The sequence below is a fragment of the Lipophrys pholis genome (genome assembly GCF_963383615.2).
Source record: "Lipophrys pholis genome assembly, chromosome: 7".
NCBI lineage: Eukaryota > Metazoa > Chordata > Actinopteri > Blenniiformes > Blenniidae > Lipophrys > Lipophrys pholis.
This window is the reverse complement of record NC_137638.1, coordinates 31,971,482-31,995,588: the sequence shown is the minus strand read 5'-3', so window position 1 is coordinate 31,995,588 and position 24,107 is coordinate 31,971,482. Positions and strand designations below refer to the sequence as shown.

The following is a 24,107-nucleotide window of genomic DNA, read 5'->3' as shown; positions in this document are numbered from 1 at the left end:
AGACTTGGAACAAGTCAAGAACAAAAACATCCTTCAAAGCCTAATAGACCAGGATTTATTTTATTATGTCAAAAGATTGTTCTGAATTAATTTCTCCTCTCCGCTCCGCTGCAGCTCAGTGCTGAACCTTTCCCACCAATCACCATCATTTAAGAATGGGTGGGTCATTTTCTAAAAGATCTGATTGGTCAGGAGGCGGGGCTTTATACTCACTGATCTTATCCAGAACGTATCCTGCTCTGGAGCAGGTTAGACACTCAGTCAGTTACCATGGTGATTTATCCTGGGAAGCAGTGAACCAGCGTTGTAGGACAATAAGAGAAAATCCAGTGTTGTAGTACAATACTCTGGAGGCAAACATTGTTCTTATTCTCCATCAACTAACATGTACAGAAGAACTTATTAGTGCAGCCGTGGTACGCAGCATTTCTGCTGTCAACACAGAGACGGAGCCCAGGCATTTTCAGAAAGTTGCGTTTTCCCTCATTTATATGGAAACAGAATTGAACTATTTTCATAAAGTTCCAGCTTAGGATTTGATTTCAACAAGTTGCATTTTCAGTGGCTCCGAGCGCCGTTGTCACGTAAACCTACACTCAAAACTCTCAAGTTTTGCCTGTTGACTTGAAAACACAAAACAGGGGCTTACAAGAGCACAAATAGCAAGCCAAGGCAAGGTGGTTAACTTGCTAACCAATGAAAATATGTTATCATGTATAACGTGACATTAGCCTGGCGCTAGTTGGTTAGTTTCCCCAACTTCATGAAACATTTTAAGATTCAAGGATTCGTTGTCATAACAGTGCACAGATATCACTGCCATGGGCTCACCCAGGGAGATACATGGCTATGGTGGGCGTGGTGGGTCAGGAGGAGGACTTTGAACTGGATGCATTGTTGGACAGGAAGCCAGCGGAGGTTCTAGAGGATAGAGTGGAGGTTTTTTCTTTTAGTTTATTTAAGAGGGACAGAACAGAGAGCATTGTTACAATAGCAACCGATGCCATGTCCATGAGCCATCTAGCCAAAGGCTAATTTGCAGACCCGGTCCCCAACATGAAACAGACTCAAGCAAACAGTTATACATAAAACATGATATAATATAAATAGTTTACAGATTTTTTAAAAGTGTATTTAATGTCCACATGCTTGGTTGGTCTTTAACCTGCGCTTTGCTGTTGAACTGGTTCAGATGTCATGGGACGGAACTGAGGCTCAGGCGCAGACAGCAAAACAGGAGACACAAAAGTTTAGTTCAATGATTTATTTGAAACAGAAGAGCGGAGAAACCAAAAACTACCAGAGCCCCTAGTGGGATGGTGGGGCAACTATAGGTAAGAAAAAAAACACTGAGGCAACAACTAATACTAAGATTTAAACTGAAAACAATCAGGAAACTCCTGACGGAAAAAGCTACCGGAAAAGTAAATGCGACTAAGCAGACTCTGGCGGGCTAAACTAACCGCAAACGAATCGCAGCCAAAGAGGACGGACGGAGGAGTCTGGCACAGGAGTGGGGAGAATCGGCTGATGAGTGGGAAGAGTAGAGGGGATCGTTGTTCAAGGCAGGCAGGCAGGCAGGCAGGCAGGCAGGCAGGCAGGCAGGCAGGCAGGCAGGCAGGCAGGCAGGCAGGCAGGCAGGCCTCCAGCGACAAGGAGGGTCAGAATTAGGTAGATTTACAGTTTGGCGTCGGTTAGTGGTCAGCCGGTGTTTATGTAGAGGTGCAGGTGGGGAGACCACTCCCCGCTGCAGCTGAAAGCAGTTGAGGTGATTGGAGGTGAGAGGTCAGGCAAATGAGGCAGGGAGGCCACCAGATGGTGCCAACGGACCAAATTAGGTTGAAGAAGTGGAGGGCATGACATCAGATCTGTGAGGGTTTTTAGTTCGGCAGGTCGGTTGTTCCAGATCTGTGGACCCTGACCTGAGAAGCTGCTTTGGCCGAAAGTGGTTTTACATTTGGCTGGTTTACAGTCACCGTTTGCAGCACCTCTAGTGGTGACACCACAGGGGTTACATTTCTCTATCATTTTGCATACAAACTCAGGCGCAAGATTATACACACATTTAAAGTTTAATTTTAAGAACGAATATTTAATAAAACTGTCGAGTCTTAAAAAATTGTGTTTTTCTAAAATTGTACAGTAGTGCTGCCTCATGGGCTTTCTGTCAATCACTTTTAGTGCCTGTTTGTACGGAGAGGTGACATTTTTCATGGCCGACTGCGAAGCCTGTCCCCAGACAGTGATACAATATGAAACATGAGACAATCATTGAGTGGAAGTACAGTTTAGCAGCATTCATGGATAGATAAGGTCTTATTAAACGGAAGCAATTCACGTTGGTCTTGATCGTTTTTGATATTTTCTTTGTGTGCACGTCGAATTTTAACTGGAGGTCCAAGACAACCCCAAGATATTTTGTGCTCTCAACATTATCAACTGTTTTTTTGTTTCTCAGTATCTGGAAGTTCTCCAGGGAGTTATTGCGCAGAGAGAAACACATAGCCACTGTTTTTGAATGACTCAAAGACAGGCAGTTTTCCTCTAACCATGACGAGACACTGACCAACTGTTTGTTGAGTAACTCTGCAGCCATTTCTGGAGTCTTAGCTGAGACATAAATAATGGTGTCATCAGCATAAAGTTGACACTCAGCCTCTTTGCAGATGTTTGGCAGGTCATTTATATAAAGACAGAACAGCAGGGGGCCCAGTATGGAGCCTTGAGGAATGCCTGTTTTGTATTCCAGAGGGGCTGAAATTGTGCCATCTATCTGTACACTCTGTACTCTTGACTCCAGATAAGATTTGAACCAACTCAGAGCCTGCTGGGAAAAATTTAGTTTTTGAAGTTTATTTATCAAAATGTTGTGGTTGACTGTGTCAAAGGCCTTACGCAGGTCCTAAAACACGGCCCCAACCACGTTCCCTCCATCTAAATGTTTCTTAATTGAGTCTGTCAGGAAGCAGGTTGCCAGTTCTGTTGAATATGTTGATCTGAAGCCAAATTGTTTTGGATGAAGAGCTTCATTTTGTTCGGTATAATCAATCAATTGGTCCACTACAACCTTTTCTATAACTTTAGAGATCACAGGGAGAATTGAAATTGGCCTGTAGTTGTAAACATGGTCAGAGTACTCTGGAGGACAAAGAGCCAGTAGAGGAGAACAGGGAGGACAGGGAGCCAGTAGAGGTTCTGGAGGACAGAGAGCCAGTAGAGGTTCTGAAAGACAAGGAGCCAGTAGATGTTCTGGAGGGCAGGGAGCCAGTAGAGGTTCTGGAGGACAGGGAGCCAGTAGAGGTTCTGGAGGACAGGGAGCCAGTAGAGGAGAACAGGGAGGACAGGGAGCCAGTAGAGGTTCTGGAGGACAGGGAGCCAGTAGAGGAGAACAGGGAGGACAGGGAGCCAGTAGAGGTTCTGGAGGACAGGGAGCCAGTAGAGGAGAACAGGGAGAACAGGGAGCCAGTAGAGGTTCTGGAGGACAAGGAGCCAGTAGAGGTTCTGGAGGGCAGGGAGCCAGTACAGGTTCTGGAGGACAGGGAGCCAGTAGAGGAGAACAGGAAGTACAGGGAGCCAGTAGAGGTTCTGGATGACAAGGAGCCAGTAGAGGTTCTGGAGGGCAGGGAGCCAGTAGAGGTTCTGGAGGACAGGGAGCCAGTACAGGTTCTGGAGAACAGGGGGCCAGTAGAGGAGAACAGGAAGTACAGGGAGCAAGTAGAGGTTCTGGATGACAAGGAGCCAGTAGAGGTTCTGGATGACAAGGAGCCAGTAGAGGTTCTGGAGGGCAGGGAGCCAGTACAGGTTCTGGTGGACAGGGACCCGGTGGAGGTTCTGGAGGACAAGGAGCCAGTGGAGGAGAACAGGGAGGACAGGGTTCCAGAAAAGGTTCTGGAGGACAAGGAGCCGGTAGAGGTTCTGGAGGACAGGGAGCCAGATGAGGTTCTGGAGGACTGGGTGATGTGATCACGGGAGTTGGAGCAGGTGAGAGGTGGGCAGCAGAGTTCTGGATGTACTGAAGTTTACTGAGGACTTTTTAAGATGAGCCGTAGAGAAGCTGTGGCAATAGTCAATTTGGGATGTGATGAAAGCATAGATGAGGTTTCAGCAGCATCTCTCTTATAATACATGAAATGGTATTAGTGTGGGTTTACTGGTTAACCTGTTCACTGCAATAGATATCTATTAGTATTTATAACATGGCGACAACAATGGGAATGCTGATTAGCTTGCTAACTTAACTAGATACAGTGAACTAGTGTAAATGTATGTTCACTTCAGATTACTTCACATTACTTCAGAATATGTTTGATTGACTCAAATGTACATGCCAAACAAATAACTTCTTAGAAAGGTTCTATGAAACATCTATTGCAGGTTAAATGGCTCACACTGAGAAACAGTCATTCACAGCCTGTAGTTTAGATTTGGTCATGATTGAGAAAGAACAGCTCCTTTAAATTACTTGCAATCCCTTCATCAAACCATGAACAGTGAAGATGTGGCAGCTGGCCCAACTTTAGGCTAAAAACAACTTTGTTACCCTCTGGTGGTGGGAGGTAGTATCGCTCATAACATCATCTCCTTTACATGTTAAATGGAACACACCCCCAATAAATAATGACCCAAATAACGGAATTAAAAAAGGATTTAGGAAAAAGATGATGACAAACAGCCTGTAGGAGGACAATTCTAAACAATCTCTCTCAGTCCCTCCATGAGTCCTGGTCAACAGCAGGAGCTCCTTCAGAAAGAAACCCATAGCACCACAGTGCTCTACAGAGATCCCTGCTTCCTGTGACCATCAGATTATATTACACTATTTACTCCTCTGTGTAAATGTTGTTTGACGTGTTTTGGGTAATTTCATCCTTTCTGTGCTCACATTAGTCACGTTAAGCCTTGTACAGCTTGATATTAAAAATGACTTATTTAGTTGTGTCCGATCGTATTAAATATTCAACTTTCTTTATATTCATTCTGTGTGGAGCAATGCTTTTATAAGATTTCCTGGGATTAATAAAGTATTTCTATTCTATTCTATTCTATTGTCCTTCCTCACAGGTGGTCATATCAAACAGCTCCTGCAGCCCCCTGCCGACCTTTAACAAGCGCAGCCGTGTGAGATCCTGATGAGCTAAGCACTCCTGCACCAGTGTGTGTGTGTGTGTGTGTGTGTGTGTGTGTGTGTGTGTGTGTGTGTGTGTGTGTGTGTGTGTGTGTGTGTGTGTGTGTGTGTGTGTGTGTGTGTGTGTGTGTGTGTGTGTGTGTGTGTGTGTGTGTGTGTGTGTGTGTGTGTGTGTGTGTGTGTGTGAGAGACACCATGCTGTGGACGTTGCTGCTTGCCCTGCTGCTGTTCCTGCTGCTGCAGACTCAGCTCTCGGTGTGTTTGAGGGAGTTACGCTCTGGGGGTTCAGGGTCACCAGTCTCCGCCCCTTCATCATCATCAGCATCCTCTTACAACACCACCCAGCAGCGGCTGCCAGGAGCAATTATCATCGGCGTGCGGAAAGGCGGCACCAGAGCCCTGCTAGAGATGCTCAACCTGCATCCAGATGTGGAGGTGGCCAAAGCAGAGGTAAAAACACCAGCCGACTCGTCTATAAAACTTTGCCTAGGATTTATACTAAAGAAGTATGTGCTGTGCCCAAAAGCTGAAAAGGGCATGGGCCAAAAAATATTTGGATCCGTAAAACTGTGCATACGCACTTTCCATTTCTAGATCCAGTCCACCTGGAAGGGTGACAGTTCAGGCCCCGCCCTCAACACGCCCACTTTCTACCATAAAAGGTCAATGCAAAGGGCCTCCTCCATATTTTACATCTCAATCAGCCTGATGATCTCCAGCATTTGATGTTAAATCCTGGAAGAAAAGACGAAGAAAATGAATATTACGAAGACTGAACTAGTCATGAGGAGGTGGAGGCCAGGAGATGATGGAGGTCAGGAGATGGTGGAGGTCAGGAGATGGTGGAGGTCAGGAGATGATGGAGGTCAGGAGATGGTGGAGGTCAGGAGATGATGGAGGTCAGGAGATGATGGAGGTCAGGAAATGGTGGAGGTCAGGAGATGGTGGAGGTCAGGAGATGATGGAGGTCAGGAGATGGTGGAGGTCAGGAGATGATGGAGATCAGGAGATGATGGAGGTCAGGAGATGATATTATCTGGAGTCACAGTAGTGGAATCAGTAATAAAAGAAAAAAGAAGTGATCAGCAGCTCGTCGTCACTGCTGGGAATAGTGAGAGAGTCTGAGAGAGATCAGAGACTGTAGAGGTGGAGGAGAAGAGTCTGATCTGAAGGTGGAGGTCAGAGGAGAGTGGCGCCACCATGGGGTCCAGGGAACCCTTGAGTCCACACTGCTAGACACCAAATTAGCCTCCATCGTTGTGACGGTCAGCGGTCATCTGTCTGCAGCTCCAGAGCATCCAGAGCGCATGGTGGTACAGAGCATCCACACTGCCGCTTTACGCATGACTGTCACCGCACTTTTTCTATGCTTACTCAGAAATTAAACTGGTTGTTACACACTTTGTCACAATTAATAATCAATCTCTTCTATCCACCGCTATGTATCATTTGAAGATGAAAGTTTGACATCTGAACATGGAGCTGCTGATTCAGTAGTAACGTCTCACTAATGGAACATCAACACTACAACACTGAAGCTTGGCTCTTTATGATTACGTGGACCAATAAAGCCGCTGTTCCACCGCAGTACGTTGCAGAGCGGGAGGTTACAGTACGGCAAAGCGCACCCAGGCCAAACTGCTAATATTCCAGACGTGAGGTGACGGAGGCATGAACCAGGATGGCCGTTATTGCTGTTATTGAAGTGGGAATAAAATGATCAGGAGCTGTCGAGGAGACCCCAGACTCTTAACCTGGGGCCCGCGAGAGATGACGGAGTTTTCCATTTTTAAGGTTATGCTGTTAAGTTTTGGATAGAATGGATTTAGCAGCAACGAGAATGGCATGGGTTTTGTCAAGGTGGAGTTTGAGTGAGTTGTGAGAGAGCCAGGTGTTTACTTTTTCTCTAGTTCAGCTCCAAACATGTCATCTCTGACATGATGCCAGTAATTAGCATCAGTAATGTGGGAGAAGTTAGTTCAGCCCACCAGAAGTGAAAACATGCTAAACAGACTTAACTGTGGGGGAAAAGCACGCAATTAATTGACAAATAGTAAATATAATGCAGATATTGACACTTTAACATGAGAAAGGATGTAAAGAAAAGACAAACTCGAGATCATAAGGTTTGTGTATTCGGTATTTGGTACTGTCACTGTCTGTCAGGCTTCATGATCCAGACTAAAGCTTGAAACAAAAGAGAAAAAACAGTTAACATTAAATCTTAAATTTAAAGAAAGTTCAAGCTGAAGATGCTTTGAAGTGTTTTTTCATTGTTTGCCAAAAAAGTTTAAAGCCATGTAATTGTTTTCTTTCCACTTCACATTGTGTTGGTCCGTCACATAAGTTCCAAGAAAATACAATTCCACTTGTTGTTGTCAGTTGACAAAATGTCGAGCTTCCACTCCTGTCAGAGCTGCTTTATGCTGTTTCTTTGACAGATGCACTACTTTAACGTGGAGGAGCACTACCGCCGAGGTCTGGCCTGGTACCGAGCCCAGATGCCCTTCAGCCTACGTGGCCAGATGACCATGGAAAAGACCCCTGGATACTTTGCAGCCCCACAGGTTCCTGTCCGTGTGTGGGTCATGAACCCCGCTGTTCGTTTGTTACTCATCGTCCGGGACCCAGCTGAGAGGGTGGTGTCCGACTACACCCAGGTCCTCCACAACCGGCTGACCCGACACAAGCCCTACCAGCCCCTGGAGGAGCTCCTGCTCCACAAAGGCCACATCAACCCTGGATACAAAGCTCTGCAGAGGAGCATATACCACCAGCATCTGGCCCGCTGGCTGGATATCTTCCCCAGGGAGCAGATTCACGTGGTGGATGGCGATGCACTCATCCGAGACCCCTTTCCTGAGCTGAGGAAGGCAGAGAGGTTTCTGGACCTGCCCCCCAGGATCAACCCCCACAACTTCTACTACAACACCACGAAGGGCTTTTACTGCCTCCTGTCTGCCGGACGCGATAAGTGTCTGGACGAATCCAAAGGTAGACCACATGCACCACTTAGCAGCCAGGCCCTGGAGAAGCTCTGTCGGTACTTTAAGAAGCCCAACAAGTTATTCTTTGAGATGGTGGGGAGGTCGTTCTCCTGGTGCTGATCCAGAGCTACAGAGGACATCCAACACCTTGGAGACAATGTAGGTACATTCAGGGATTCAGAGGAAGAAAGTAAGTGGTGGTTTTGCGTGTTTTTTTTAGGAAGATGAATCAAAACATTTTAGTTGAACTGAAGTTCTAATCATCTCTGCCGGTGCCTACTCGGGTATGGAAGTGTCCAAAAAGAGCAGGACACAAGCATGACGTATTATCTCAAACTTCTCCAAGTTGAATATGTGGCCTACACAAACCTTTCCCATGGTGGTGCATTGCTCGATGAAGCTGAGTCAACTGTGCCATACCCAAGGTTGGAACTGAGAGTACAGCTAAGTGCTTGTTAGTTTGGGATGTGTTGGAAGGTTCAGAGATGACTTCCACGTGGCGTAGTGATAGACAGGTGGCGGGATTTAATTGTTGCACTATGAACTCTGATCATATAGAAAGACAATCAAGCTTCAATGTAAAGCGTTTCAAACAGAAACATTTTGTCATGGTTTTTATTTATTAGTAACATGTTTAAGTTTAGTCATTTTGGCTGAAATATATTTTTCATTAGCTTGTTTTTGGTTTCTTTTTATGTTGAAGGCTGATATCCTCCTTGAAGTTGTTCATGTTTTTAAAGATGCTCTTCCAATAAATTATTCCACTCATTCGGTGTCCTGCCTGATTCCAGCCGAGGTTTACAGTGTTTCAAAGCAATAACCTCCAAAACGCATTGATAGAGTGTCTCTGGAAACTCTCTTTCCTCTACGTCATGGGTTCTCAAAGTGTGGCCCGCAGGCCAGTGTTGGCCTGCAGCAATATTTCTGGCTAGGTCTAGGGATAAGCTGTAATTACATGTGTGGCCTTTGGAGGCGCTGTGACTCACCAAATACACCCAAAACGCAGAAGAAGACACAGAGCACATAGAAGTTGACCCCTGCTCTTAGACTTTTGTATAACTCTGAGTTATATAGTTCTATAATCCTGCTCCTTGAGAAAAATCCAACATGTTGCCTAATTAAACAAACTAGTATCAGCAGCTTTAGTCGACGTGGAGTATGTAGTCCGCCATTGTGCTTAATATGTGACATTGTGAACCGGGGTGGGACGGCGGATGACATCATCATTTTCTACAGATGTGCGTCTTTGCCCAGCCACACCATAATGCCAAGCTGGCATTTTAGAATTTCCTCTCTCTGGGATCTGTGTTAAAAAAACATCCTGTTTTCAGGCTCCTAAAACTGTGTGGATGAGCTGACGAAAACTCTGAGTTTTTGCAGAAAGCGGCACATTTTCATGTGGTGTCGTGGATTAATCGTGGCACGTCGATCTGGGCCAGGTGTGGTGCTGGATGATCCCACCACCATTTTCTCTAATTCACCAACTCTAACGGTAAAAACTTGACTCTTGAAGCAAAAAGCAGATGAGAAGTTGGACTTGGATGCAAAAGAGTCTTTATTTTCCAGAACAAACACTCTGAGCCACGGATCCCACCGACCACTACTAAGCACACACGTAATATGGGCCTTATATATGTTTCTGTCCCGTCTGCCTTTACCTGCCCCCCCCCCTTTCTCAGAGATCATCTCCATCTTAACCCAGTCAGAGCGCTTACACCTGCGTGGTCAAGTACGCCACATTTGCGCTCATCCTTGTACTACTTGTCCAACATAATCGGCTGCCTATACCATTTCACCTCAGCGAGGTGCTCATACCATCCTGTCTGACTAGTATGCTTTTTCCATTTGTTTCATCAGAGGACCATAGCTGCTGTCAGGATCTTCTCTGCAGGTGCTTGGCCTCTCTAACTTTACTCCTCCCCCGGCTAAACTCTCAGCCCTATACTTCTCTCCAGGCTTGTAAATCACCTCAGCTGTGGTCACTCTGCTCCGTCCTTTTCTCCTCCACGGTGGACAGGCTCTGAGACTGACTTCAAAATAAGCTTTTACATATACAGTAAAACCTCTGATGTAGTGACGCCGTAAAATCCAATACAAGATGTATACAATATAAATGTATATATACATATGTATATATGTATATAAGATGTGTGTGAGTGTGTGTGTGTGTGTGTGTGTGTGTGTGTGTGTGTGTGTGTGTGTGTGTGTGTGTGTGTGTGTGTGTGTGTGTGTGTGTGTGTGTGTGTGTGTATACACACACACACACACACAAAGCTATATACAAAATAATAATTATATCAGATTTAATTTACTTCAGGGACCACATACAGACCAGACTGGTAAAATATTACTATAATAACCTTTAAATTTACACTTCAAAGTTTGTCTTTGTTGTGGTCACAGTGTGCGTACTGAAGTTATCTATATTTTTACAAGATCAAACAGTTCGTACTGAAAATGATTACAATCTCAACATAAAGTCAATTTTAATGAAACATTCTGGTGTAAAAAACAATGAAATGTCAAAATAAAACTTGTATAAATCCTCTATAACCTCCTTGCTTGGTGGGTCCAGACTGGAGCCTCTTGGTGGGTTTTGGTCCACGAACCTTATGTTCTCTGCTGGGAAGGGAAAGTCAAACTTAAGTATGCAGATGTCAAACTTGTCATCCACCCTGTGCACGAGGTTTCGACCCTCTGTGGGGATTTTTGGGGTCGTTACATTACGTTATGTTACGTGTATCACCCGCGGCCTGAATATTCCAATATTTAGGTGCAGCCCGATTTTGGACATTTCAGTGGGGCTCAGCTTGAAATTTAACAGGACAACCTGTCCGTTGTCCTCGTCAGGCAGGTTGTCCTCATTACGGTGTGTTAACAGTTAAATACGTATCCATGCACAGCGATGTGTCCAGTACAGCGTGTCGCTCTTACCAGGTCTGCTCCTCACAGGTTCTACGATACCGCCTCCACCTCGCTCCCTTCAACTTGCTCTGCAGGCTGAGGTGAGTGACACATAAATCGCGCGACACAACGAATCGATAATGAAATTCGTTGCCAACACTTTTAATAATAGAACTTTATCGATTTTATCGATTCATTGTTGCAGCTCTAGTGTCATCCGATCTTGCTGTTAAATTACCGCCATCATCACCTTTCCAGAATAGCAGATAATAACACTGCATCATCACACGCCTGCCCATGGGCCAATCAGTGAAGCTTATTTCAATGACAACACCCCGACCAGAGGCCTGTACTACGTAGCTGGATTTTCTCCGATGGAGATAACTTCAAGGACTAACCCTGGTTTTTCTGCACGATGACGCTCGCGCACATCTCACCAGGATAAATCAGGATATGTTCTGGATAGGAGGTCAGAGCCCCGCCTCCTGACCAATCAGATCTCTTGGAAAATGACCTGCCCATTCTTAAATGAAGGTGATTGGTGGGAAAGGTTCAGCACTGAGCTGCAGCTGAGCAGAGAGGAGAAATTAATTCAGAACAATCTTTTGACATAATAAAATAAATCCTGGTCTCTGAGGCTTTGAAGGGCATGTTTGTTCTTGACTTGTTCCAAGTCTGTTTATCTCCACGAGGGTTGATCTGGAATAATGAGGTTAATGATCACACCTGACAGAACTACAGAAACATGAATTAATGGAACCAGAAGTACTGGTGTCATCATGGTGATGAATTAATATTCCAACAGGAAACACAAGAGAAACTCAGAACAAGTGATGGAGAATGTAAAGTAAAAGAAGAGCAGTGAGGAAGTTCAGCCTGAAAACTTTCTGCTGGAATAAAGTGAAACTGAGTGATCACAGTCCGTTTATATTGCTGATAAATTAATCTGGTATAATCTCACCAAGTCAGCATTAACAAGTCAGGAAGGTTCTGGCTTTGGCTGCAGCAGCAGTGTTCCTTTAGCTGCTGGATGTGTTTGAATTCTTCATAATCTCAGAGATTAACTGCTCCTTCAGTAATCTGTAAACTGCTCTGCAGAGTTTCTCTCTGTCTGATTGGTCAGACGCTACAAACTCCTCCCCTTTCATGTGAACGTGCACACCTAGGTCTGGGTTGAACCAGTCAGTCGATAACCTACTTGGTAGTAATGGTGATCAGGATCGCTCACATCTGGATAAGTTAACCAGGAAACCGAGAGATTCTGGATCTGATGATCAGGTTCCTGGTACAGGCCTCTGCACTAGAAACTCTGCTTGCCCTAGGGCGCTCCGTCAATAAAACATCACAATTTGATTGGCTGATGATACTGTCACTCAACATTTTAACCCAACAGCAGCGTCCAGCCTCCATCAGAGGTTAGCAATGCAGTTCCTGCTGGCCCCAGCAGAGCAAAGGAGCTGTGATGCGTTTAGAGGACATAGGAGATTTGAGCTCCACAAAATATAACCAGTCTTTTTCTGGAAAAAGTTGCATACTGGACAAGCAGCCTAATTGATTCCAGACACAGATTTCAGAATCCCTTTTTAATTATAAAAAAAAAGAAAAATCCTTTTTGACAGGGCGAGCAGTGCTAACCTTGCTGTCCCTGACTGCACACCACTGGCTACGACTCACCACAAACGATGATTCCTGAAAACTCCGGCCACACTGGAGATCTGGAAAAAATCTGTGTCTCTGTTTGCATCTAAAGGCAAGATATTTAAAGGTGGATATTTACGTCACAATTTGTGACGTCCTGTTTTTTTTTCCAGGATTCTGATTGGCTATCATGGCTTCATGCTTCTTGCTACACTGCCCCCTACAGGTTTGGCTGCTCATAGCAGCTCTGAACCAGCTGTTAATTTGGGTCAGTGTAAATGAAGATTTTTTTTAAAGGTAGAGGGGAAAATATCTGTTTTTGTAAAAACCCAGGTGTGTGTAAACGTGGACTCAGATTCCATCAACGACATCAAGAGAAGGGTGAGTCTGTCACCATGTTCATGGCAGCTTTACATAAATCAGCTGAGCTTTGTGAGTTTGGGGACACCTTAAGCGACACATTTAGGGACAGACTCGTATGTGGACTGAAAAATGAAGCAGCACAGAAGAAAATACTCATGGAATGACTCTCGAGAAGGCAATCAACAGAAGTGTGTCTATGGAGACGGCATCTAAAGAGGCCCAGCAGCTGCATGTGATGGGACAAGTTCACAAGATAAGCAATGGTAACTGGGATGTTCATGGGCCTTGCTTTTGCTGTGGAAAAAGAATGTGGTCATCTTGCATCTGCATGCTGGTGCAAACACATGGATTGCCGTAAATGTGAAAATAAGCGCCACGTGGAACAAGCATGCCGAAGTAAAATGAGCAAAGAAGAAGGCACCAAGTATGGAAGCAAGAATAACAGTGTACACTTCAAAAAGAAGAAGAGACACATTCACCCTGTCAATGATAAAGAGTGCAACAGTGATTCTTCGGAGGGCGACATGTCTGCTGTAGTGAACACAGTAAGAGTAATGCCTGTTGGGGACAGTTCAGATGGTTTCTGGACCCAAGTTCAGTTGGAAGGACATTCCATAAAGATGCAAATAGACACTGGATCCAGAGCATCAAATAAATTCTACAGGAAATATTTGCATCATCTCCCCCTACGTCCTCCAGACACAGTTTTCAGACACCGGTGCACATGATAGGGATGACCGATGTGCTGGTGCAGTGCAACAAGCAGACTTTGAGGCTCCCAGGCTACATCACAAAAGGGAACTTTGTCGTCATAATGGGTCGAGGATGGTTCAACTGGCAACCGGCTCAACTGGCAAGAGGTCAGACAAATGTCAAGTTTCACACAGCTTCAGGCAATACTGGAGAAGCATGAAGAAGTCTTTCGTGACGAACTGGGCTGCATGAAAAACATCACAGTCAAGCTACATGTTAAACCTGATACTGAACCAGTGTTTTTGAAAGCAAGACAAGTTCCATATGCCGTCAGATCAAAAGTGGAAGCTGATTTGGAAGCTATGGTCAAAAAAGGAGTTCTGGAGCATGTAATAGTGAGTGAGTGGGCCACACCCATCGTCCCGATGCATAAGAAAAATTGTGGAGATTTTAAGGTAGCTGTCAACCCTGCCTTAATAACAGAACAGTACCCACTTCCACTGATCGATGACTTGTTTGCTAGACTGAGTGATGGTGAAACATTCATCAAAATTGATTTGAATCAGGCGAGAGATGCTCACTATTGCTACACAAAAAGGGCTTTTCAGATACTGCAGACTACCTTTTCTTATCACTTCAGCACCTACTCTGTTTCAGAGGGCTATGGACCAGGTCCTCAGTGGTCTAGCAGGGGTGCAATGCTACTTAGATGACATCCTGTGTATTGGAGCAAATAAAGAAGAGTGCCTGCATAATTTAGATGCTACGGTACAAAGACTGAGAGAGTATGGGCTAAGAGTGCCCAGAGACAAATGTGATTTCTTTCAATCTTGGACATTGGTGATTGATGCTAAAGGACTTCATAAGGCACCATCCAAAATCAGAGATGTTGTGGAGGCACCTCCACCCCAAAATGTCAGCCAGCTGCAATCCTTCATCAAGTTGCTGAACTACTCCGGACGTTTTATCCCTAATCTAGCATCATTGCTACAACCGCTGCACGAGCTGCTATGTCAAGACAAGTCATGGAAGTGGACAACCAAGTGTCAGGAGGCTTTAATGGAAGCCAAGGGAGTGTTGACTACGTCTAAAGTGCTGACCCACTTCAACTTTTCACTCCCACTGTGATTTCACACATACTTCCAAATGGTGAAGAGAAGCCAATCACTTTTGCTTCCACAACCCTGAACAAGGCCGAAGCTGACTATGCTCAACTGGAAAGGGAGGCTCTGAGCACTGTTTTTGCAGTGAGGAGGTTCCATCAATACTTGTATGGGAGGAAATTTACGCCCTGGACTGATCATCACCCACATTATTTGCTCTATTTGTAGAACCACTGGCGCGGAATAGAGACCTGCTTAATCCTAACAATCATGCAGTGACTGATGAATTTATAAACAGAATGTATAGTATGAGACCCCCGCGACCCGTAAACGGATAAACGGGAGAAAATGGATGGATGGAAAGTATGGGTCTATATCCAACTATAATACAACCCAGTAGAATCACATCTCATAGTGCCACACTCATCGACAACATTTTTACAAATAATATTGAACATGCCTCAGTTAGCGTATTAATGGTATGTGACATAACAGATCACCTACCTGTATTTGCTTTGTATAATGATAATCACATAAATGAGAAAAATATACAATATTCTATCTTTAAATGAATAAGAACTGAAGATGCCATTTCAAACTTTAAATGTGACCTTTTAAATCAAGATTGGAATGAGGTTGTTCTGGAAGAGAAGGTCGATAGAGCCTTCAACTATTTTCTTGAAATATTTTGCACACTTTACAATAAACATTGCCCAATGCGTCAAGGCAATATACCTAAAAATAAAACAAGATCTCCTTGGTTATCGAAGGGTTTACTAAATGCTTGTAAAAAGAAAAATTATTGGGAAGTCGCAGTGTGATATGCGCAGTGAGTGATTGGAGAGTGACGTCATCGAGTGCAATCCAACATGGCGGCACCCAGCTTGTAATACAAACTTTTCCGTCTGATGGGAAGAAAAACAAAACAAACAAAGAAACAAAAGGGAAATTAAGAACACCCACAACGCTGGAAGAAGAAACCATCGAAGATCTTCAAGCCTACTTGGACGAGTGCTACGACCGTCTCGTTATGCCGAAGACTCCGCAGACCTCGTTTTCCAAAATAAGCCGCCCAGAGCCGTCTCCACCCATGGCTTCCTCGCCGTCCAAACAGTTCGAGGACATCCTGGACAGCATCAACACCAAGCTGTCCAGCTTCGATGCCCGGTTCGCTCTGGTCGAGGTGCTCCACCGCGAGTTTCAGGCTCTCCGGGACTCGCTGGAGTTCAGCCAGCAGCAAGTGGTGGAATTGACGACTGAGAACCAGGGACTACGCGACGAGGTGAAGTCACTTAATAAAGGACTGACCGGGCTGACGCAGGAGAACAAGAAGATGAAGGAGTCCATCCTCGATCTCCAGAGTCAACGCATGCGGGACAACCTCGTTTTCGCAGGACTGCCCGAGCAGGCCGAAGAGGACGCCGAGACGTCGCTGCTGGACTTCATGCAGGTGAGCCTGAAGCTGCCCACTGATACCATGAGTATCGCCCGCGTCCACCGCCTGGGAGCAAGACGACAGGACAACCAGCGCCCGCGGCCCGTCGTCGCCATGTTTCAACATTTCAAACAGAAAGAGCTGGTGAAGAGCCGCGGGAGGGAACTTCAAGGGACGGACTTCTGTGTCAACGACCAGTTCCCGAAGGAGATCCTGGACCGCCGCTGCCTGCTTTTTCCTGTGAGGAAGAAGAAGAAGCTCAGCTGAGGGATCCCGAGTCGTCATCACTGTGGACAGGCTCTATGTCAACGGCCAGCTGTTCCAGGACCCCGCCGTCACCCCCTGGCTCTACTGATGGTCCTCACAAACTAAGTATAACCGCTCTAACACACACATCACAGGTTTACTCAGGTCCAGGAAAGTATTTAACAGCAACTTTAGTAAACATCATGAACAACGTATATTAAGGCAACCCTAATTAATATTACATAATTAATGTACACGATGTTTACAATATTGTTACAGTAATAATTATCTTGGACTTGCACTGTCAGTGCTGGGATATAAAAAAAGGGGGAAAGAAAAAAAAAAGCACTTGTGTCACTGCTAAATGTCACCTATGGGTTTGAATTGGTTCTTTTTCTGTTTTTGGTTTCTCACTTTTTTTTCTATTCCTCCAGCCCTCCCTTGTTTTAATAACAATATATTTCCACTGTTTTCACCACATTAAAACCTCCACATCACAATCCAACTGTCACCATATCACACACTCATATATTGGCAGACGCACACTCCTGTTTGAATAGCCAGTCAGACTTAGGGATCTTAAAAACACACACACACACACACACACACACACTCACACTCACACACACACACATTCGGACACACACATACAAACACGCCCGCATGCACACACACGCACACGCCCACACACACACACACACACACACACACACACACACACACACACACACACACACACACACACACACAGCATTAGAAAACCCACCTAGAAGAGGAGTGTAACTAGGAACAGGTTCAGGTTTGTCACCTGGAATGTACGAGGAATGGGCCCGCAAATAAAAAGACAAAAAGTTTTTGAACACTTAAACAAACTCCAGGCAGACATTGTCTCGTTACAAGAGACACACACACACCTACAACAGGACATCACAAATGGATTTCATCACAATTCCCTCACACATACTCAGCTTGGTAGAACTCCAAGCAGAGAGGCGGAGCTACATTAATGAGCAATAAAATACAATTCCCTTGTAAAGACACAATCACAGATCCAGAGGGAAGATTTATAATTATTCACATCTCTCTTCAGAACATAGAGATGTGTATCACAAACATCTATGGCCCAAATGTTGATGACCCTCCTTCTATCACAACGTCTTCACCACCCTCTCAACACACTCTGACACAACACTGATAGTGGGAGGAGACCTCAACAAGGTCCTCAATCCACAAGTAGATAGAGTTAGTAAAGCAGCAAAAACCGACACTGGGAATCCACAGACATAGTCCAGCAGTACATGACTGACTATGGTCACTAGTCAATAGATATAGTCCAGCAGTACATGACTGACTATGGTCACTAATCAATAGATATAGTCCAGCAGTAGATGGGTGACTATGGTCACTAGTCAATAGATATAGTCCAGCAGTACATGACTGACTATGGTCACTAATCAATAGATATAGTCCAGCAGTACATGAGTGACTATGGTCACTAATCAATAGATATAGTCCAGCAGTACATTAGTGACTATAGTCACTAATCAATAGATATAGTCCAGCAGTACATGAGTGACTATGGTCACTAATGCATAGATATCGTCCAGCAATACATGAGTGACTATGGTCACTAATCAATAGATATAGTCCAGCTGTACATAACTGACTATGGTCACTATTCAATAGATATAGTCCAGCAGTACATGAGTGACTATGGTCACTAATCAATAGATATAGTCCAGCTGTACATAATTGACTATGGTCACTATTCAATAGATATAGTCCAGCAGTACATGAGTGACTATGGTCACTAATCAATAGATATAGTCCAGCTGTACATAACTGACTATGGTCACTAATCAATAGATATAGTCCAGCAGTACATGAGTGACTATGGTCACTAATCAATAGATATAGTCCAGCAGTACATGAGTGACTATAGTCACTAATCAATAGATATAGTCCAGCAGTACATGAGTGACTATGGTCACTAATGCATAGATATAGTCCAGCAATACATGAGTGACTATGGTCACTAATCAATAGATATAGTCCAGCAGTACATGAGTGACTATGGTCACTAATCAATAGATATAGTCCAGCTGTACATAACTGACTATGGTCACTATTCAATAGATATAGTCCAGCAGTACATGAGTGACTATGGTCACTAATCAATAGATATAATCCAGCTGTACATAACTGACTATGGTCACTATTCAATAGATATAGTCCAGCTATACAATAGTGACTATAGTCACTAATCAATAGATATAGTCCAGCAGTACATGACCGACTATGGTCACTAATCAATAGATATAGTCCAGCTGTACATTAGTGACTATAGTCACTAATCAATAGATATAGTCCAGCAGTACATGAGTGACTATGGTCACTAATGCATAGATATAGTCCAGCAATACATGACTGACTATGGTCACTAATCAATAGATATAGTCCAGCAGTAGATGGGTGACTATGGTCACTAGTCAATAGATATAGTCCAGCAGTACATGAGTGACTATGGTCACTAATCAATAGATATAGTCCAGCAGTACATTAGTGACTATAGTCACTAATCAATAGATATAGTCCAGCAGTACATGAGTGACTATGGTCACTAATGCATAGATATAGTCCAGCAATACATGAGTGACTATGGTCACTAATCAATAGATATAGTCCAGCAGTACATGAGTGACTATGGTCACTAATCAATAGATATAGTCCAGCTGTACATAACTGACTATGGTCACTATTCAATAGATATAGTCCAGCAGTACATGAGTGACTATGGTCACTAATCAATAGATATAGTCCAGCTGTACATAACTGACTATGGTCACTATTCAATAGATATAGTCCAGCTATACAATAGTGACTATGGTCACTAATCAATAGATATAGTCCAGCAGTACATGACCGACTATGGTCACTATTCAATAGACATAGTCCAGCAGTACATAAGTGACTATGGTCACTAATCAATAGATATAGTCCAGTAATACAATAGTGACTATGGTCACTAATCAACAGATATAGTCCAGCAGTACATGACTGACTATGGTCACTAGTCAATAGACATAGTCCAGCAGTACATGACTGACTATGGTCACTAGTCAATAGATATAGTCCAGCAGTACATGACTGACTATGGTCACTAATCAATAGATATAGTCCAGCAGTAGATGGGTGACTATGGTCACTAGTCAATAGATATAGTCCAGCAGTACATGAGTGACTATGGTCACTAATCAATAGATATAGTCCAGCAGTACATTAGTGACTATAGTCACTAATCAATAGATATAGTCCAGCAGTACATGAGTGACTATGGTCACTAATGCATATTTATAGTCCAGCAATACATGAGTGACTATGGTCACTAATCAATAGATATAGTCCAGCTGTACATAACTGACTATGGTCACTATTCAATAGATATAGTCCAGCAGTACATGAGTGACTATGGTCACTAATCAATATATATAGTCCAGCTGTACATAACTGACTATGGTCACTAATCAATAGATATAGTCCAGCAGTACATGACCGACTATGGTCACTATTCAATAGACATAGTCCAGCAGTACATAAGTGACTATGGTCACTAATCAATAGATATAGTCCAGTAATACAATAGTGACTGTGGTCACTAATCAACAGATATAGTCCAGCAGTACATGACTGACTATGGTCACTAGTCAATAGACATAGTCCAGCAGTACATGACTGACTATGGTCACTAATCAATAGATATAGTCCAGCAGTACATGAGTGACTATGGTCTTTTTGACTCTTGGTTCACCTCTCATCACACTCTTAAAGAGTACACCTTCTACTCAGCAGTGCACCAATCCTAGTCATGCTTAGATTACTTTCTGGTGAGTAAATCAGTGATTAAAGACACCTTGGACACACAGATTCACTTCATCACTATCAGTGACCTTTGACCTGTCACTATGACAGTCACTAATAGAAGAATCACCCTCCTATTAGACAATGGAGATTTAACACATCACTGCTTGAGGATCCAGACTTCTTGACATTCTTTAAAAAACACTGGACAATCTTTTAAGAAACAAATGACCTGCCTGGTGTCTCTCCCTGTGTCCTCTGGGAGGCGCTAAAGTTGTCATGAGAGGCAAAATCATTTCTTACTCCTCATACAAGACCAAAAAGGAAAAAATAAAGGAAAAAGAAGTGGAAGATAAAATCAAAACCATGGAGACAGCTCATGCTGCCTCCAAAGACGACAGCTTATTGATGGAATTAAGGAAATTAAAAATGGATTTGAATAAAGTAATTGAACATAAAACACGATTTCAACTGCAGAGACTACGCTGGGAGAACTTTGAACATGGTAATAAATCCAGCAAACTCTTCAGTTAAAACGAAATAAAGAAAAATGCACAATCCCCTCAGTCCAAACTCAAAATGGTAAATTCACTTTTGACCCTCAAGAAATAAACAATACTTTACACACACATACACACACATACACACCCTGCGTAGCAGATGGCACACCACGATACACGCCACACTCATTTCCTCATTCCCCTCCGTATTTCTCATGACATCATTCACTGAATTCATCTTTCGTTCCCCACCTGTTAGCATAGTCAGCCAGGGGTGCACACTTGGACTGGCTATGTTTTACCCGTGCAAACATTCAAACTTCCTCACGCACACACAACACTTATCGGTGACATGACGCCGCGGAGCTGGTGACAGGCAAGACGGGGTGGAGTTAACCCCGGGTTTATAACAAAGCCTGAGCGCGAGTTTAGGGTCATGTCATCATTTGGTGTTTGGTTTAACTATTAATTTTTGTTTATAAGGGGAATTATTTCGTGACTTTATTTGGAGAATGTTTTTGTTCATTTCTTTAGAAAAATGAAGTGTTCTAAAGTAGGATGTGAATATTATTTGTTTTATGAAATTATGATTGGTGAAGATGACTCAATCACACCCCTGGGAGGGGCGTAACAGTATAAAAGCAGTGGGCAAAGCTGCAGAAGGGAGTCATTCCTTGAAGTTGCACTGTGGAGCGACACGACTCAGACTAGAACTGTGTTTTTCAAACCCACCAGCTAAAGGAAGAGCTGGGATCATGGTTATGTTTTTCTGTTCTTGTTGTAAATATTTTTCTCACTGTAAATAACGAGCACCGGCACTGTTTCGGGACAATAAAAGAAAAAGTCGACTTGCCATTTTGGAGTTGCTGTTGTTGTTCTTTGAACGGGAGTGTTGGGGTTTATGGTTGGTTATTAGCATATAATTACTGTAAGTAATAGATTACTAAAAGTAATAAATCACTGGAAGTAATTTATGAAAAATTGAAATTATTAATGGAAGTAAATGGTCATTTACCCATTAACAACTCCTAAAGTAATTGAATAATTACTTTAAAAACAAAAAAAATGAAAAATTATCGAAAATAATTTTTAATAAAAAAAATTATTAATTTGCATAAATTTCTTATTTATGTATTAATAATAAATCGGGGCACCACCAGATAAACTGGAAATAGCTAATACCAAAATATCAGTCTCGTTTTTAAAAAGTTTATTTAAGTTAGTTAATATTTCTGCATAAAATATAACAATATTAAATAGATTGGAAGGTGTGAGATCCGAGCACAGACTGTTACAAACCAGTGAATTGTCAACTATAAATACACAATAATCACCAAGAAGCGTACAATTCAGCTAACAGGCGTTTATTAATAAAAATGTATTAATTCATAAATAATTCGGAAATCATCTCATAAATCAGCACATTCCAATAGCAAACGACATCTAACACGGAGATCTAATCTATTAAACAGCAAACACTATGTACAAAGAGTGTGTGTGTGTGTGTGTGTGTGTGTGCGTGCGTGCGTGCGTGCGTGCGTGCGTGCGTGCGTGCGTGCGTGCGTGCGTGCGTGCGTGCGTGCGTGCGTGCGTGCGTGCGTGACGAGGGGGTGTGATGACTCGCTCTTTCTGGGGACGCGGCGGTTGCTTAGCGGCCAGATAAACAAGACGTCCGTCGAGCGCGCGTGCGCGAGGGCGGTCTCGGAGCGAGTTAGTCTACCGAGGGCGTAACGAACGGGCGGTTCCGTTGGCCCGGTTCTGAGCACCTAAGTGGAGGTCGGGACCGGCAGTCAGGGCTCTTGTGATCAGGACAGATCTGCTCTGCAGCAGCTGACATGTAGGTGTTACATGCAGCAGTGTGTGTGAGCTTATGTTGATCAGATAAGGGGGGAGCAGGGCTGCGAGGAGATCCGGGTTAGTGGAGAGGGAGAGGATGAAGACAAGAGAAAGACAGAGAATTCTGCGCGGCTCGGTTCTGAACCCTGGTTCCTCCACACAGAGTTCCCAGTGGGCCTGGAGCTCACTCGGACCTCTGGTTCTGAGGTAGAAAACCAGAGTTCTGGACTTAGTGCGCGTGAATGCGCATACACAAACAACATGAGATGCTGCTGCCTTCTGAGCGGCACCTGGAAACACATTTTCAACAGAACATCATTCTAACTATTCTCTGCCCAGACAAAAGCTCTCACCCTCCTTGGTTCTGGACAGCACCGTCCGTGGTGCTGTTGGTTCTGGGAGGCGGTGGTAACTGGTTGTTACCGGGTCTTAATTTCAGCGTCCTGAAATTCAGAGGCCTGGCTCCAGCTGCAGGAGTGCAACTGAGAGGATGATCTTGGGAGGAGACGACACTGGCTCTGGTCTCCAGAATCTCCCAAAAACAGGAAAAATAGAGGAAAACAGAAGATGCAGTCCAAACTGGGTTCTGCTCGTCCAGCTGGCTGGCGTTGGTGGTTCTTCTGTTCTTTTGCTCTCTTTACCATCCTGAGGAGGGAAAGCCATGTCTTTCCCTCGGTGGTCGGTTGAGAAGCCGAGAGATTTGATGGAACGTGAGTCTCACCAACTTGGGTTTGGACCCCTGTGGTGTGTTCGGGTCGGATTCAAGCATCCTCATTGGCCACTTCCAGGGTCTGGCTCGCTCCCCTGCTGTTTTATGGCCTCTCCATTGTCGCTGGTGTTTTCCTTTCGGGGGAAAAACCTCTGGAGGAGTTCATGGAGCTCTGGCCCCAACAGGAGCGAACCCCACCACAACTCCACTAACAATACACATAGATTAATTAATCTTATAGACCACTCCACTAACAATACACATAGATTAATTAATCTTATAGACCACTCCACTAACAATACACATAGATTAATTAATCTTATAGACCACTCCACTAACAATACACATAGATTAATTAATCTGATAGACCACTCCACTAACAATACACGTAGATTAATTAATTTTATAGACCACTGCACTAACAATACACATAGACTAATTAATCTTATAGACCACTGCGCTAACAATACACGTAGATTAATTAATTTTATAGACCACTGCACTAACAATACACATAGACTAATTAATCTTATAGACCACTGCACTAACAATACACGTAGTGTGGAGGCAGAGAAAGATGAGATGGACGAAGGAGTCGAGTCAGTTTTTCTTTATGGCCTCCAGCAGCATGACAGTTCACCTGTCAAACATTTCTATCGTGCGTCACCGCACTTCCTCTTTTCACACCTCCCCGTCACCAACACACCCCC

General features: G+C 43.9%; 1 protein-coding gene across 1 annotated transcript; it reads left to right on the top strand.

Annotated features, from left to right (window-relative positions):
- Positions 1-5,320: 5,320 nt before the first annotated feature.
- Positions 5,321-8,232, top strand: hs3st1l2 (heparan sulfate (glucosamine) 3-O-sulfotransferase 1-like 2; the record flags this gene model as incomplete). The annotated part of the gene is made up of 2 exons (XM_080467973.1): positions 5,321-5,575; positions 7,567-8,232. The coding sequence occupies 2 exons, from the start codon at positions 5,321-5,323 to the stop codon at positions 8,230-8,232; spliced, it is 921 nt and encodes a 306-aa protein (XP_080324099.1).
- Positions 8,233-24,107: the final 15,875 nt, after the last annotated feature.